General features: G+C 42.6%; 1 protein-coding gene and 1 long non-coding RNA gene across 6 annotated transcripts in view; both read left to right on the forward strand.

The window, feature by feature from the left end:
- The window catches only part of LOC142568142 (uncharacterized), a 322,514-nt gene that overhangs the window by 279,472 nt on the left and 24,332 nt on the right, over window positions 1-18,710 (forward strand). For 4 of the 5 annotated variants that reach the window (XM_075678214.1, XM_075678212.1, XM_075678213.1 and 1 more), the window contains 3 exons: window positions 13,480-13,563; window positions 14,444-14,660; window positions 16,551-16,690. In XM_075678214.1, the coding sequence (XP_075534329.1) occupies window positions 13,480-13,563; window positions 14,444-14,660; window positions 16,551-16,690 (441 nt within the window). The remainder of the gene's footprint in view (window positions 1-13,479; window positions 13,564-14,443; window positions 14,661-16,550; window positions 16,691-18,710) is intronic. The other variant, XM_075678215.1, reaches the window with a different exon arrangement.
- Window positions 406-6,755, forward strand: LOC142568145 (uncharacterized). The gene is made up of 3 exons (XR_012825370.1): window positions 406-840; window positions 4,128-4,346; window positions 6,673-6,755. It is a non-coding gene; the product is annotated as an uncharacterized LOC142568145 (long non-coding RNA).

Raw genomic sequence — 18,710 nt, forward strand, 5'->3', positions numbered from 1 at the left:
GCCCGTACGAACACAACGTTGCTCAACTATAATTACTGCCGTGTCGAGAAGCCGCAAGGAAACTAGCCTTTTCAGGACTTCCATCTTCTGAAAACTTCTGCAGTTGGTTTACTACTGATATGGGGGGTAAGGTGTGCAATCGCTTCCCTATCTGGTAGGAGAGGGAGTAGTAACAGCTTCAGTCAATGTAATGGTGCTTTAGTTAGCATAACTGGTCGCAGTATGCCATATTCTGCAAATTTCTTCAGCGTTTAACTAATAAAACAGGCAAGGCGACGAAAACGGACTTGTTGTTTGCCTGTTCAATCTTTGTCCTCATTTGTGCGCTGCAACATTCACACAGCAATGAAGTTAAATTGAACCAACTGAGGAAAAAAAAATTGCTGTCATTTTGAGCAATAGGACTATGAAAACCTTGGGCAATCAGCAATATGGTTCTATCTTTGTGAAATCATCTGTTCTTATACACTGGTGGTTGCTGACATTGCATAAATAAGCTTAGCCTTGTTAGCTTAATGCGTCCTGTACTTAGCTCACCTATGGGTTGCAGAATTAGTGCTGTGCTGTGCTGTGATGGCTCTAAATAACAAACCTGTTTGGGACAGTACAGCAACCATAAAAAAAGGCTGTTTAATTAATCAGTGCCTGTTCAGTGCCCACAGCTTCACTTCTAATGTGCAAAACTATTGATAAACCATCTGGGTGTGCTTTCAGATCTTCCAACAACCGGTTCCAGTGCTACGTCGACATGGGGGAAAGCACGACGGTGTGTGATGGAGCATTGATTAACTTGGTTGTCTCTCCAAGCCACGCCGAAGCATCATAGGCACCAAAAAAGCCGTATGCACCCGATCTTATTTAATCTGTACTCATGCATTAACTCTGTATAACATTAAAACCTGTCGTATGCTGGAAAGCTATAATATCGCTATTAGCAGTACTTTAAAGAGCCCCTCACCAGGCCACATAGCTAATTTAATTGTACGCTGGAAGTTGTTAGGTGCCCTCTTGGGAGCATTCTACTGCAAAAATTTTCAAATTGGCTCATTAATAGCTGAGATAGAAATATTGCAGTTCCGCAAACCCATGATTTAAGGAGGCGAGCGTCACAGCCAAAAAAGGCTTGGATGCCCCTTGCCAAGCCACTAGTGGAGAAAAGGCTGCATGTTGTTCCATACATGCATGAAGTGGCCCACGATTTAAAGAAAGTGGCCAGCAGGTACAAAGTACCTATTATTTTCTTGGCTCCATGGAAGCTTACTGGCCTGTGCCCACGCATCTCAGACCCACAGAAGCTGACCCTTTGTGGTAAAAATCATACAAGGCCATATGGGACTTGCGCGGTCGGTATGGTGTACGAAATTCCACTTAATTGCGGCAAGGTGCATATCAGCCAGACAGGCTGTTGCACCAACGATTTGGCAAGGGAACATGAGCTGTCTGCCAGGAATAAGATTAATGCACATTTGCTATGCACTGCAATTACTGCACGTGTGAGCCATATCTTTTCCACATCCGCATTCTTGGTAAACGCAAAGATTGTCTGCATGGGAATTAATGGAGGCCTGTTTCATCAACATGAAATGTGACGTCTATGTCAGTGATACATCTGTGGCTTGAACTGAATTGAATGACAGTTTCTGCACTGTATGACTGAATAATAATGGGCAAGCTTGTTTGAGTATTGCGTGCAAACGTATGTGCGCACATGGCCACCTTCACCTATAAATATGAACCTGTTTGCTTTCAGTAAAGTAGTAGCAAGGGACACTCATTCCTGTCCTAAAGCTTTTTTCTGCCCCTGGTTGTATCTTAACTTTGGGGAAGAAGCTCATGGGAATTTAGTAAACAAATAAATGCATGCCATAGGGGCAATTCCACTATGTAAAAATAAAACGTTTTTTTCCCCCTAATATTTTTATGTATCTATATAGTCCTAGTTCCACTTTTATAGCATACCACTGTCCTTGTTAAATATTGGAATGCTCTGCTACTAATAGATATGAGTTCATGAGAGTGGCCTGTTGGGCTAGTTGGTACATGGTTATGCTAGGAGAATGCCAGCAAACTTGAGAGTAGGAAAAAATTGAGAGGTAGACATAGACAAAGTGACAGGAAGGTGGCTGGACTAACAACTGAACTTTATTCAGGTCAAGCGTGGCATAGCCTCTTTGTGCTTGTCGAATGCGGTGGAAAAGAGTTGTACGCATCTAATGCAAGACAGTGCCGCCCAGCAAGAAAGGAGACTGTTAGCGGCAGGCTATCCAAAGACTTTGATCACTGCAGTGGCTGAATCTGTGTACAAGCGTTTGAAAAAGAAAAACAGGGAGGATCGCGAAGTGCGCGACAAAATAAAAAAGAACTTAGTGGTCATGCCGTATGTACATGGCATTTCTCATAGATTGAAAAAGGTTGCGGCAAGAAACGACGTCAGTTTGGTTTGTTCTGCGCCTTGTAAGCTTGCAAAACTTTGCAGTAGGGTCTCGCAGCACAGTTCGCGGAAGAGTACGTGCAATACCAAGCATGTTGTGAAGCACCGCACGTGCGACACGTGTAGTGTACAGTATTCCTTTGACATGTGGTAGAGATTATATAGGACAAACCGGCCGCTGTGTCAATGATCGCATGCGTGAGCATGCAAATCTAATACCCACAGGCACAGGAGGTAATCTTCCGCTGCATTGTAAGGAGTGCGGTTGTAATCCTATCTTCAATGACGTTTCAATCTTGGCGAAGGCTAAGACTCAGCAGGAAAGAGAACTGATTGAAGCCTATCGCATCTATAAACTTGGCCCCGAGAAGTGTGTAAGCGCGCCATCTGTGTTCCTAACCAAGAAAGAGCTATTATTTCTTGATAACTGTAGACGTGTATAGATATGGTGTTGACCGTGTTTTTGTTTGGTTGTGCCTGCGCATGTTCAGTACGGACTTGGGGGACGTCGTTTTCATGAATAAAGTTCAGTTTTAGTCCAGCCACCTTCCTGTCACTTTGTCTATGTCTACCTCTCAATTTTTTCCTACTCTCAAGTTTGCTGGCATTCTCCTAGCATAATAGATATGACAAATGAGGTGTATTTATGAAAACAAAAACAAAAAGCTGCAAAATATTTTTTTTAATTTTGTGCAGTCTAGACAGCCCAAATATAACTGTTGATATATGAAGAGCTTAAGAAGCACAATCATGTTTGCGCCTCCTCAATCCTTCCGTATCATCCTTCAAAGTCTTATCCGACCTTGATATTTGTATCTATCTCAGTAGCTCAGATTTATGTAATGCTGAGGGAAACTTTGACTTCCTGTTTGAAATAATAGCCATGTTTCACCAAAAAAAGCTTATAAGCAAAGGCACCAAGAAGTTATCAGAAAAAATGCGTTCATTGAAATATTAATTCATTAGCCACCAGAAATGTGATAGGGAGTTAATAATGTTTGGATAAACACAAGCGGTCTAGTTTGTGTATTTGAGAACCAGAATGTTCTAGTATATTTTTGTTCTATCAAATCATCCTTGGCCTTCATATGACCTGCTTTTGTTCTCTGTTTCTGGTCCCAAGACAATGCTAGTCTGGTCTTGGCACTTTATGGCCCAGTATTTGTCCTTCACAAAGCAATACCTGTGTAGACGATTTAGCTAGCAATAAGTTTTCCTCAGAAGGAATGTTTGCAGGTGCGTCACTATGGTTGCTTATTTCACCTTGGTGGGGGAGCTTCTTGCTCATGGTACCAATGTCTGTGAAGGGACCAATAATGCGCCTTCCTTGTGCATGGTACCAATGCGAAAAGGGGGAGAGGGATCATGGTGTGTTAGTAAGGAGGTATCTGTATAGGGGGTGATAAAATTCCTCTTTAAATTTCGTTTTAACAGCCCATTCATGCTGTAACGAGTCAGTTGTCTCAGTCAGTGATTTTTGCTGTTCGTACATCATTATCCTTGAAAAGCAATGGGCTCCATTTGCTATGGCAATTGTGCCCATATTTATCAAGAGCCCTTCCTGTATTCTTAGCTCGTCACTAACTATATAGTAGGTAAATTTGAGCATGTGGAGTGATAGTCTGTGATACCACATCTTATGTTTTTCTAGCACTGGATTTTGTTGTTGATTTCAATGAATACTTCTCTTTTTAAGGCTGTCTGGTAGTGCAGTTTGACATGCGGAGAATGCAGTCAAAGGAGAGCACAAGGAATGGAAAGAGTACAAAGGAGTACAAGGAAGTCAACGTAGACACTGCCTCCGATGCCCATTGACGTTGCTGCACACCTCTGAAATATTACAGCAGGAGGCATGCCTGACAATCTTCAAAAGAAAAATTGAATGGATTGCCTACAATTCGTCATCTCAGACAATGTAAGTCACAACAATTACCTGGATGCATTGGTCAGCAAAATAATGAGAACTCACACTCACCAAAATTCTATTCAGCTGGGTTCATTCGGGCTATGACCTACAGAAATTCAACTCAGTCGGACTCACTGAGACTCACTTTCGAGATCAGTCTGAGTGAGTCGACTCATGCATCAGTTTGCCAACCTATGGCAGATTAAATAAAGTTGGGATAGAATGTACTTAATGAGAATTCATTCCACAGTAATGTCTCAATTATGTTCAGTCATGCATTTTTCCCAACCTTGTATTGCAATATGAATGGTAAGCACAATGTTAATTAGCGTATTAAGCTCCATTCTCATGCGGTAATGTCACTAAGGCAAGTGGAAGGTGTCTATAATCAAAATAAGTTTTTGTTGTCTAATTCATGATTATAACTTAGTTGCTGCGTAGTTCCCCTTGAAAACGCTCGATAACCGAGGGGAAAAAGATTGTTTTCCTAAAGCTTTGCATTGGGGCAGTGAACAATGTCCAAATTGTGCAGTGCCTTTTTTTAAGTGTTTAGCAGTGTATATGGCATTGTTGGTTCGAAATTTTTTTATCACTGATACATCGTTGACTAGTTCTGAATTACAGTTCACTCATAACCTCGAAATTTAAATATTCAATGGCAATGTCGACATTGCAGCCCTGAGCCCATTTTCTTTATTCTGGCGAACAACATGAACCCTGACACTAGCAGCGCTACATTTTATGCGGGTATACAAATACCAACTGAATTGGATGGAAAGACAGTTGTGGCTAGATGAATTCGTACAGTGCTGCATGCGTCATGTCAAATTTGCGAGTTCGGTTACCACCAGCAGCATTTCTTCTTCTTCCATTCCTTTTCCTTCACAAAAAACAGTCATGAAAGCTACAGGAAGGTTAACACTCAGTCATAATTTATGTCATGCATCAATGGAGCAATATCCTCCGTGGTTTCCTTGCCATGAGTCTTGGGTTAATGAGTGGGCGAGGGCGCTAGAATGGCGCATTGAATAAAGCTTCTTTAGCTGCTGGTTACAGTTCTTATAGGTAGTGTACACCACAAAGGTAAACGGTACATAGACAGAAGTGCCGACTGTCAACAGAGAGGTTATTATTCAATGTGCCGAATTTACACAAGCAAGTGAAAGAGCTATCTGAAAAACATTAACTTCTGAAGATAGAACAAGAAAAGCAGACGAGTGGCCAAAAAATGAACTATGCTGGAAATCGAGATACAAAAAAATATGATTGCATCACAAATACAGGCCGTTCACGTGACTTCCAGAATAACTTTAGCTCTTTTTCTGAGAGGGCAGTCAGAAAGGCATCTGCAAGGTCAAGCGCAAGATTTGGCATGTTGAATCCACATAAAATGTTGTGTACGAAATTTCTCTTTCATGCGGCGCTTGTCATATGGGGCAGACTGCCAGATGCCTTCATGAGAGGTTGTGCGAACATGCATATAATGTGCGCAATGGCAGAGAAAGTTTTTTTGGCACATCATACTAGCATGCGTGGCTGCACTCCTTGGTTTGAAAGAATGTCAGTTATTCACAAGCACAGGGATGGTCTTACCAATATCATACTTGAAGTAGCACAATTAGCATGGGAGCCGAGTGCATGCATCAACAAGCCATCCATTGCCTTATCTGAAAGAGAGCTCAAGTTTCTGGGAAGTCAAACCTACGGCCAGCATTTTTTACGCAACTCTACATTTCTTCGTGTGCCTCTTGATGGTCTGCTTTGTTCTTTTTAGTAGTTATTTTTCAGATAGCTGTATCACTATTGTGTGTATTCAGCAATAAAACCTCCATTAGTAGTCAGTGCTTGTGTCTATGTCCTCGTTTAACCTTTGCACTGTACACTCACGATAATGGATCAACAACTAGCTTAATAAGCTGCCCTTGTAAATTCTTATAGGAGATGCTCCTTCAAGTTTGTATTCATGGCTAATTTTCCCTTGTGTGCATGTTTCAGTAATAAGCTAATTTGAAATATTAATTAAAACCTTTTATAACATCTTGTTTGGTGAAAGTATTTTAAGAGTTTGTGAACTCTGGTCATTATTATCCGTTTATCTTGGCTATTGCAGGACAAAAGGATTAAATGTTACCCCTGTCCTGTGTCAAATCCATCTGATCAATTCTCTAACCTCGGTCTTGTCACGTACCTAATGCTTTCATGGTGCAGTTTACTTAAATTCTCCCATCTGATGACTCACAGTTCAACTGTTTGATATTATTTCATGGAAATGTTGCATATTGTTTTTTGTGTATTGTTTGATGTCGAAGGTTGATGCATGCTTTTTAAACATCAGGTACCCAAATAAATTGTGCAATGTTGCTGCAAGGAGCCTCGTAAACAAGTACCCAGCTCTGAGGGACACATTGCACCTTGGCCATGCAATAGCATTTTCTGATAACTTTTTATTATTTCTTTTGCACTTTTAGATGTTAAGCGTATCCTGGCCAAGGCAGCCGCATTTCAATGGGGGCATAATGCAAAAACACCCGTGTACTTAGATTTAGGTGTACGTTAAAGAACTCCAGGTGATCCGAATTTCCGGAGTGCCCCACTGCGTCATGCCCCTTAATCAGATCGTGGTTTTGGCGCATAAAACCTCATAATTTTTTTTTACATTAAGCATGCTGCCAAAGCCTTTCTTACTACTTTGTAAAGTTTATGGCCATCCTTGCTTGCAGCTGTTCAGGTCTGTGTGCTTGTGATTGAGTAGAGATGTGGTGGTTTTAAAGCTTTGCAGCTTAACTGAATATGAAGATATCAACAGCACCTCTGCATCTGGCATGCATATGGCCACCTCTTGTAAAATTAATTGCATGCTCAGCTAAATATGTATTTGGTTAAATAATACATTCTTGTACCTGTAGCCGTTTTCATGCATTAAAGTTTTGACCAACACCAATACTGAAAGTAATTCTCAGATATTGTGTTGGAAGGTGTGCTAAAATAGCTCACTTGGTACATTTTGGAACATGAAGGAAACAGTGCAAAAAGCAAGCTAAGGTTAGGGCAACTCCATGTTTAACTGTGCTGTGTTTGCAGTTTCTTTAAAAACCTGAAAACTGGAAGTCATTGAACTGTTGATTAGGTATGTAAAGTCAATTTCTTTCATTTCATTCCAGTTCTCATGGTATATGCAAGAAACAAGTACAAAAACATGCGAAAGTGAATGCCACCAGGATGCCCTGAAGTCGATGCAGAAGTGAAAGCAAGAAAGGCAAGCGAAATTGTGACACATGCTCAAAATCTGGATTTTGAAGACGGGTGGTCAGCTGCAAGTTTGCATGCATATTTCACTAGATAAACTGACTCTCCTTCTTTGTTATGTGGCTTAGTTGAAACATTAAGTTGCTTCTCTCGATGTACTTGTTCGTTTCATTTACATTTTTTCTTTAACAAATGCAAACATGCAATCCAGCTATAGCAACTATATCTGCAATGCTGTCATAGATTTTGTAGGTGATCAAAGAAGCAAAATATCATATCGCATCGCCACCTTGAACCTAGAGTGAAACATTAGTTCAAGATGTAGTGGTAGATGCATTTATAGACTAGTAATACAGCATTCGTACTGTAATGTATATTGATATACATACTAAGATGTAGTGAAAAGTGTGTGGCTATGCTGCTCTGACACTTCAGTTGTTTTAACCCTTCATTGATGAGTTCTGCATACAGCATACCAAAAAATATAAATTTTTCTTGCTGATTTTTGGCATTGAGTAAGAAGTTTCTTGTTAAATGTATTGAGCCAACACTGAATGGCAGCAAGTGTCATTTGTCGGTTTAGAGCAGGAACACAGGATGGGAAAAAAAGGACATGGGACTCATTTTCTTTGAAAGCACGGTCAGAGGAGACAGACCAGTGCAAGATCTGCTGTAGTGACCTCAGACACACAATGCAAAGAGCTCTCTGTACAGATTCCAAATGCAGCCATATGTCGCTTGGGGAGAAGCCCACTTCCCCCATACTACTAAAGGAGTTTCTAAAAAATATCCTTTATTTTCGTTGATTATGCTTATTCTTAATGTCTTTTGCACATTTAGGTATAAAATAATTTGTTTTGTATCTATATGCGTGCTCATTAAAGGGTTAAACAAATAAAGTGGTTCCAATGAATGTGAATGTATAACTTTAGCGACTCTAGTCACAATGTGTTGATCATTCCATAATCTTTGTGAGACCACGAAACAGGAACTAGGCAGCATGAAAATCACTCAGCAGTACCAAGAAGGAAGTTTCAGCACTTATGCAGTACTGCAGAATACACTTCTATGCTGTACCTGTGGTGTACTTTTTATTATGTGGTCTTGATCCCACTATGGGGTAATAACTGCTTTGCAAGTGCATTGCAGTACTTCAATACTTTAACTGCTTGCTGCAAAAGGAAAGTGCCGTTAGAGTATTACATAAGGATAATGTGTTATGAGGCAGTCGCTAGACGTGGTATGTCACAGCACTGAGTTGCCGGCGGCCATTATAATTAGCTGTTTTCTGTGGCATTTTTAACTTGACAGAACATAGTGAGCATTATTTGATCAATAAACAATACTAAATAATTCTGGCCCTTATTTGGAACTTTGTCTCATCTCCGTGATGAGCGCAACCCGCTTTTGATGTTACTGAGATGGAGTGACTCCATGCAAAGCAGCAGGGTAGTCTTGTTAATGATGCTGTCATTCACACTTACGCAGATTGTTTAGTAGGCATTAGCTCAGTGCCATTCCCCTATAGAATCACAGCTTGCATTTCATTCATGTATAATAGAAACATTCTGTAGATTTCATGTGAAAATGTGACATTGGAGGGCATTATGCTATAAGTTCACAGTAGTGAGCCCCATTATTGGAAGACAGCTGTTGTCTCAAATTACTTACAGCAAAGTGAAGCCATGTACAACGTACATGTGCAGTTTAGTATGGGCCACAATGACCAAAACAAACATAAATAATGTTCTCGTATTGCAAAAGAAAATTGTTCGAATAATCGCTAATGTTGACAATACAACTACCTCCAAGTGTGCTTTTGAAGCACATAACACAATAAGTTGTCAAAAAAAATTTATTTCTCAATGGCATCCACTGCCAATTTTCATTCTACTCTGGCATCTTTGGACATGTGTCGTGCTAACATACACATAAGACCTATTAATACATGGAATATACCATGTTTTTGCGCTAATTATAAATTTCAAATGTTGTCTTATAACCTGCCCCATGTTCTAAACACGTATAAACACACAAAAGGGTATACCAAAGCTGAGCTGCGGAAATATTTTGTTGAAATGTGATTTTATGTGTTTGCTAGTAGATGCTGCATGTTTGCTTGGTTATTACTTTTATTATTTCTGAACATATGCGGGACCATTTCAGCGTTTCGATTTTACTGTTCAAATTTTGTGCAAAGATTAATAGACTCTGTATGCATAAATAGTGAATGTTTCTCTTTATTGAATGTGACTATTCTATGTGTGTCTGTTGAAGATTTCCTGCACCACTCTTGTGCTACTGCTTGTAGGGGTTTTCTGGACAGTCAAGCTGTGCAGGCAGCTTTTTGCCAAAAACCTACCCTCCAGTTGAATCTGGAAAATGAACTTATACATATATTCTTATACTTATTTAAATATGTTCTGCCTATTGTGTATCCACGTGTGTGGGCTTGTGATATGCCCTGATGGCAAGGCCATTTATGGTTCGTTCAAAGAGAACATCTACGGATGCATTATAGCTATTCTCTGGCTCCTCTCTTCCTGCTGTAAACTGGATTCTCTGCTTATAAGAAATAAGTGTTCCTTGTGATTACTATATGTGCACTTGCTAAAGGTTACTGTAATGTGTTCATGTTCTTATTGAATAAAATGTTTACAAAGTTTTAACAGTTGTGCTGTTCTTTCAGATCTTAACCGGAGCAGGCAGCATTTGACGCAAACATGGAGGCAGTGCTAATGGAAACATTTAGGAGGTGAGACAATAGTCTTTTTTGACAAATTGGATGAAATGATGGCCAAGAAGTTGCACTTTTGAAACATTATGGGATGTACTTACTATGCCGGCACCACGAGGATATTGAACTGGCACTATTTATAATGTCCGGTTTTGCATTTATCTGGCCTTTAGGCATATTTCTTTTCTTCCATTAGCATCAATGCTGTATGATTGCTTTTGATTTGGTGAGATTGTAAATTTGTCGCTTAATATCAATATGGAAATTTAATTCCTCTGTCCATGTATGCCTCCATGGCATATTGAAATAAATGAGTCCTTTGTCATGGCAAAGGATTAAATCCTTTTTCAAATGTTTGAAATGCTAAATTACCTCATAAGTTTGGACATATTGCAGCTGTTTAGTATGCTTTGTAAACTGAAGCATAATGTTTCTCAAGGTTGGCCATTGATTCCAATTTAGCAAATCAGACTGTTGTCTTCTGTTTTTGCCAGGTATAGTCCATTGATGCATTTGAGGTTAATACAGTGATAGTAGCGAAATATTTGCTCTTGGTGTTTCACTCAATGTAGTGTTATGTGCTCAGTGTTTTTTTTAGTTGTTTATAGTATTGCAGTTTATCATAACATATAATGGTGGCTGAATAACTAAGCATTTGTTGCACATGCAAACTAAAATCTATTATGTTGTGAGCTTCCATCTTAGTGTAGAGATAGTCTATTCACTACCCAGGCAGAGGTCACAGCAGTTGCTACAAGGGGTCTGGTTAAGTACCAGGAGGTAGTTTCACCAACTCTTGTGATGGTAATCATGTACACCACCATTGTGAGTCTTCAAATGACTACCCTAAGAAGGGTCATTGTTGCCATTCCAAAGGGTACCACTGACTACCAAGGGGTACTTGCATGGACCACTGAGGTAGTCACATCAACTCCTGCTTTGGGGGTAATACATACACCTCAGTAGTTCTTGCGGGAGAGTCACCGGTACTGAGGGAGTCGACCACACTGTGTCTCCAAGAGAGTACGTGTTACCACCCAAAAGGTAGTTTAACCAACTCTTGCCATGGTAGTCATGTACACCACCATTGTGAGTCTTCAGATGACTACCCTAGGAAGGGTCATTGTTGCCATTCCAAAGGGGTATCGCTGACTACCAAGGGGTACTTGCATGGACCACTGAGGTACTCGCATCAACTCCTGCTTTGGGAGTAATACATACACCTCAGTAGGTCTTGCGGGAGAGAGTCACCGGTACTGTGAGGGAGTCGCCTGCACTGTATTTTCAAGAGAGTACGGGTTACCACCCAAAAGGTCATCATATGTGCGACGAGCAGATACACCCCGAAAAGAGTCGCTTGCGACTACCTTTTTTTTAAGAGTGTAACATTGATGTTTGCATGCACTGTAACGATCAATGGTACTCAAGTAAATCGCAACCTTGTTTTAGTAAGGTTATTTTACTAAGGTCCTAGAATCTTACGGGCACTTAGTTGAAAGATCGAGCGAGCTCGTATTTCATAACCACAACAGCGTGCTATACAGAGACATGTGCGTAGGTATACGTCGTATCAATATCACGTTTCTCGAATGCACCCGTTCGCGAGATGACACGCGAGCTTCGTGTCATCTCGCCGCCGCCGACGAGGAAGATAAAGTGACCTGACCCGAAGGCTCCCCTGATTCAGGAATTCGTTCCGTTTGGCTTCCCGACAAAGGATCTCCTTCGACAACACGCCTTGCTTGTCAATAAGTGGGTCGCAGAAGCATAAAGCCGAGGGCGACGGAGCACCCTTGGCCCCCGATATCGTCGCCGACATGTGGACAAATAACTCGTTGGCCGAATTGGTGACAGCCGGCAACATTGTGTCCACTTGGCCTTGTCGCGCGTGCTCAAGATCGAAGGAGCGCGCGTGATTGCGTCGATGCCTGTGTGTACACACGAGAGCGTCCGCAATGCGTGTCGTGGAGATTGCTGCGGCACCATAAGGGTCTCTCATCGACGGTTTCCTGCCTGAGACGCGTCCTTCCATACGGCCTCCGATTTGTGCAACATCCGCGTTCAACTCTGGGCGTGTCTTTTCCTCATCCTCACGGTCCGGAGATTCTCGCGCGCGCCCGTCAGCGTCGCCTGCCACCGCGTATCGGGCGCTGTAAATTACGAGTGCGTTTCGTTTTCCTTGTTGCGCATTAGCTGGGAACCGTGAAAACGGTCCCACGAGACGGACTTGCCGATATCGGGGCCGTCTGCAAGCGCCGATTTTTGGCATTGCTGCATCGTGGACTTACGCACGTATTTACAGCGCAAAAGACGGTCAGGAAAGTAAGAAAGAAAATGCCAGACGAAACATTCGGAAAGCTAAATAAACTGAAGAGACAGAAGAAGAAAAAAAGGAACGCTACATTTAATAGTTGTAGAATAACAAATGGGTTAAGGGTGAGTGGAGGGGGTTTTGTCGGTTACTTGAGTGGCAATTATTTCATCTATAGTTCCGCACTGAAACACGGTACAGTTAGGAAATCGAAAACGTTGCTGAGAAAGTCTGTTCCTCTTCCTGATGGCGCGAGAGTAGTATAACCCCCTGGACGCGTTAGTGTGGCAAATGAAACTCGCGAATTTCCAGGCTGCACACGTGGTCACGCCTCTTCGACACAGATGCGCTATAGGTTTTAGTAGCCCGATCCTCTTTTAGACGTTAACTTGTTTATATAGTTCTCTCTACGTTGATACGCCGGAGGAGGCGGCTGCGTCACAAGTACGGCGGCATGCATCGCGGTGTCACTGCACTGAGGCGATACCAGTTCTCCGAGGTGCATGTTTGCGTATTTTTTATGGGGCAAGAAGCGCTACTGCGCTTCTTGCGATCTACCGGTCTTTGTTAACGTCTCTAACTGGAACGCCCTTCATGTGTGCGTCTCTATGTGCGCATTTCTTTTATTTTTCTTTAAAATATGTTTAGCCCTTTCCTCTCTGCCCTCTTTCTAACCCCTATCTCCCAACCCCAGTGCAAGGTAGCAAACCGGACTCTAATATCTGGTTAGCCTCCCTGTCTTTCTTCTTCATCTCTCTCTTCTTCTTCTTCTTCTTTCTTTTTCATGATGCGAACACTCTGTGAAGCGATTGTTGACCACTTGTCCTGCCTTTTTTTCTTATGCGCAGGCGCACATGGTGGCAGCCTTCGAGCAGTCCCTGTCGAATATGACCTCGCGGCTTCAGCACCTCACCGTTACCGCGGAACAAAAGGTAAGTACGGGAAATTTTGTTTCCGCGAAGAGGCATTAAGCCGTTAACATAAATATTTAACTACATTCTGCGGAATCACGTGCCAAAACTACGTCATTCTCGTAAGGCGCGCCGTAGTGGGGGTGGGTCTCCGGGTTAATTTTGACCACCTAGGGTTCTCTACCGTGCACCCAATGCACGCAACACTATCCTTCTTGCATTTCGCCCCCATGGAAATGCGGCCACCGCGGCCGCTTTTTGATGCCGCGCCCTCGCGCTTAGCAGCACAGCTCGATGGACACTAAGCCCGAACAGCGGGTAAACCGCTCATCTAGCAAAGTAATGTTCAAGCAAACTACTAGGCATTCTGGATATTATTTTTTTCGCATGTAGTGCTGCTTTTTCTCTTCATTTTTTTTTGTATTTACAGTTGACGTAAGCTTCGTGAAAGAATTTGTGGAAGTCATATTTTATTGTAAGTTGGAGAAAATGTCCGAATACAAATCATAATGTGCACTACATAATTACAAAGGTCGGAACACGAATAAAAGATGTAATGTTCTGGTTATTCACTTTAGAAATGCAGCTGCGCTAGTTATTCGAATTTTGCATTTACATACAGTCAATAAGATTACAGCGAAACCTCGCTTATTCCGTGTTCAAACGCCACGCTGTTAACGTCACTAAGTAATTAGGACAAGGGATTTTGTGGTATATCGACATATTTAGGCCCTGTTCGCTTTGGAAAAGTGTTAGACGTCGTCCCATCACATGTAGGGCTCCTAGCATAATTTCGCCAATTAACGTAACACACATCAGCTATCGTAGGCAAACATTTCCCCCTCAGACTTCCCTGCGCACGTTAACTTCACCGCTCGCGGTCCTCCTCTCTCTGCCGCAGGACTCGGAACTGACGGAGCTGCGCAGCACCATCGAGGCACTGAAGAAGCAGAGCGCCGAGGCGGGCCTCACCAAGATGGCGCTGCAGTCGATGGCGGCCGTGCAGCGAAGTATGGCCCCCGCTAACGGCACGCCCCCCGGTGGCGGCGGTGGTGGTGGTTCGACTAACCTAGTGCGCCGCCATACCTTTAACACGCCCAAGGACGCTGCCGCCGGTGGTGAGCAGTCACCCGACCAACCCCGACCTCCACAGCCCCCCTCTGCTTCCCCCCCCCCCCCCACCTCACACCTCGCTTCACTAACTGCGCATAGGTTGCCGTGCTGATGTGCAGCTTTCTGTACAGACTAACTCTGCATGCGATGGTGGTTGTCGCCACAGGGGCTGTTTTATATGGAGATTACTTGAGGGAACTCTGGTGCTACGAACGGCTCAGCCGTAATGGGAATCATGTGTAATTCGCGGACTTGCCTTATAATCGGGCTTGTGGCCTGATACGTTCTAGAGACGTTATTTATTCAACTTTATATATAATTCTACGTCTGAATTCAGCAAATCGTGCCGGGTCATCCCGGGGCGATGGTGATTGCTTGAAACAGTTCATCACGGTTCCCACGCTGCAGATTTCAGCAATTGCCCTGGTAGGCACCGGCGCAATTTGCTGAAGTTACTTGCCAAAAGTTTCCAAGCAACTATCTTTTTATCTAAAAGCATGAAGCCATCAAGTCCTCATGCCCATGTATAGTATTTGCAAATTGTTCTTTCCAATCTTTACAATCAGAGCACATTATTTTGTTGACTATGAACAGTTTGCATACAGAATTGTTTGAAGCCAGAATGACCAAGTTTCGCCAAATCCATGTACTACCCATAATCAGTCACCATGCCATCATGATGGCTGAACCGCCGTGCTTGCAGCCCCCGTAGACACTACCGCCAGAATTTCTTCGAGTAAAATTTGCAGAAAATCCATATATATAGCTCTGACGGGAAACCTCCTCATAGTGTCCATTCGTTGAAATCGCAGCTGCAAGGGCGCTGCCATATGTTGCTACTCTGCGCATGCGTGCAGGTGCAGACGACGCGATGCGATAGATGCGACTCAGCTGAGACACGCAATCAACGCGATGCCGAGCCTCCGTCAGTATGGTGGCGCCATTTAGTATAGGCGCCTGCAAACGCACCCTTTGACGCACCGTGAATTTTACATCATAATTTTATAAATAGGCACTCAATCTTTCTGAAACATACAAGGAATCAATTTAGCACCTTGTGCATACGTATTTACTACATATAGATCCTTGTTTTTGCATAATATTTTGAATACTTTTTAGTGTTACAAATGTAAGTCACAGCAACATGGCGACGCCCTTGCTCCTGTCACTTATCTCGCCTAGTTTTTACGCTAGATTTAGTACGTTAACTTTATTTGTATACTAACTCTATGAAAAACTCTGAGGTTGTCGCTAAATGAGCTTGTGCACAGTCACATGGACGTCTATTGTTCCAGACTAAACTCTGCAATGTGGATGCACATTTCAGAGTTTACGTGTGCAGAGAAAACACAATATAATGCATATTTATTTATTTCGTAGACCTGTGACCTATTTCCTTATTTCATTATGTTTCCTTATTTGGCCTATGGCGAAATAAGGAAACATTCTAACTTGTCCGGCTTGAGCTTGTTCTAATTTGACTGGACCGACGGCTGCCGAAGAGCAACGCTCTCATTTTGTGCTGATGAGAGTTTTCGGCGCTACTTTGGCCCATATATTAGTTATATTTTTTTCCCTGAGGAGAGGGAGCCTAATTGCATTTTTATCTAGTCGGTTACAAATATAGTGGAGTATGACATAAAGGTGCCAAATTTAGGCACAACGAAGTGAGATACACACACACACACACACACACACACAAAAACTACGCTCTTTTTGTCTGTATTCGTGTTTTCTATGTATCATGTTCCGCAAGAGCTCATGTACACTTTCAGCTAGTACAACCAAGTCATGTTCTGAGCACCTTGGCCACGTGTTTAATTTTGTGTGTGTGTTAACCACCATCTCTATCGCTGTTTAACTGACTCCGCTGCATCGGACTGTGTCGTGCTCAGCCCTCCAAGACCAGCACATGTCCCGCCAGCTGTCTGCGGACTCCATGTCGAGCGTCAACTCGGCATCGAGCGCCTGCAGCAACGCTTCCACCAGGCACGAAGAGTCCTGCAAGAACAAGCACAAGAAGAAGAAAGGATGGGTGAGCCAAAAGACGGAGCGCAGAGTTGAAATCGCCTGGTTCCCAGTGACAGTAATGACCTTCGGTGGATATCCTATGGATGTCCACTTTCAGGACACGAATATCCTAAGGACGTGTCGAATACGTCCGGCGGGCGTCCCTCACGTGGCCGTTTGGCTTCATTTTCCGGATATCCGTTGCATATCCTCGAGAGACATCATGGGGACATACTGCGAACACTTTGCAGACGCATGCCAGGGCCTTTTGCACAGTGTTCGCCATAATTAATGTCTATTACTGCCAGAGCACACGCTGTCTGACAGATGATATGGGCAGAGTGCCCACGCACCAAGAACAGATGCATTCTTTGTACACATCGCGCGCGCACGCATGTGGGTGGAAGTTCATTATTCTAGGCCTTCTGTGCCAAGCGTAAGTGATTTGTTCAACTAACTGAAAATTTCGCCTAAATTGCATAAGAAAATTCGTAATGTACGACGTACACGCCAGCTGCAGACACGGTAGCTTCCCATCGTAATTCGAGCATGCGCGTATAGTTAACTTTGTTACGAGGAAACTCGGGTAAAGCCTCAATTGGGGGACAAATGTTCACGTGTATGTCAAAAAAGGTACATGTGGGATAACCTTCGGAAGTCCATGGTAGGATATCCGGAACATGTCCCTGTGCGATGTCCTTGGAACATCCGTAAAAGGATAACCGTAACTGAACGTCCACCGGATGTCCTGTTTGTATCCAAAATAGTGCACGGACGTTAGGCCATGATTCGGATGTTCTGCGAGCGAAGTGTTTTCACTGTTTGGTTGAGGCACGCTCGCGCGCAGTCTTTCTTTCCGACGGCGCGGGCGCATAGAGCTGCAAGTAGCGCGCCGTGAGCGATACGCCGTCGCAACAGCGGCAGTTTGTTTAAAAAAAAACGAAGGAAAAAGAGAGAAATACATATAAAGATCAGTTTTTATTGCTGCAACTGACAACCTAAACGTAACGGAATGATGTAATTGTGCGAGTTTTCCTGACTTGCCCATTTAATCGATATTACAACGCGCCATCTGCGCCCCGTCTCTCTGCACTATTTCGCGACCTAGTGGTATTTCCGACGTAGTAGGTGTACGGCGTGTTATGTCCGGCGTTTTAAGTGGAAGCTTTAGCTCGAGCCCAACTCCGACGCGGCCTATTCGAATACGCGTAAAATGCAAAAAACACTTTTCTGAGATGACCCCTGGACCGATTCTAATGAAATTTGTTGCATTTGAGATAAAAAGTTAAATTCTAGTGATTGTTGAAAGCGGAATTTCGATCTACGGCTTGAATTTTGTTGAAATAATTTTCAAAACTTTGATTGTTTGACAAAACCTAGAAGGACGAAGTTTACAAATTAGTAGCTCTGCTTTAAAAACAGATATCATGGTTCTGTAAACGGCATCCATTAGACCATTCAAAGCGGACAAATTTGATTTGTCAATTTATATCTTACGTGAATTTGTTAAGTTGTGTAAAAGGGTTCTGGAAAAGCTGTATTTCCATAGTATAAATTTTTTTAGGATTTATGTGGAACATATATATTTCGTCCACTTTAGATGCAATATTAGATGAAATTCACAGAATTGTGGTATCATTTTTCATTGCTGAGTTACAGAGTTGCATATTTGATAGTTTCGTTTTCTGAAAATTTTTGATTTCTGCATTTTTTACTAAAAGATTGACAACCTAAATAAAAAATTCCAAACCAACAGTCAGTAGATTTTAAGTTTTTCTTTTAAATGCATTGGACCTCGTCAGATTTGGTGCAGTGGTTGCCGAGAGAAACGAATCCTCCTTTCGCATGTATTTAGATAGGAGCACCCGATAAAATGCTTCCTCCTAAATGCATATGCCATAATCGCGACGCTCAAACTTTGACCCGGTTTACTTATGTTTACATATTCATGTTTTACACTGCCACGGTAGTGCCCTCGCTTTGACACGCACATACGTTCACATCCACGTGAATTGAACCCCAGCACACAAGACATGCCCAAACAC

The sequence above is a fragment of the Dermacentor variabilis genome, unplaced genomic scaffold (assembly GCF_050947875.1).
Source record: "Dermacentor variabilis isolate Ectoservices unplaced genomic scaffold, ASM5094787v1 scaffold_17, whole genome shotgun sequence".
Lineage (NCBI taxonomy): Eukaryota > Metazoa > Arthropoda > Arachnida > Ixodida > Ixodidae > Dermacentor > Dermacentor variabilis.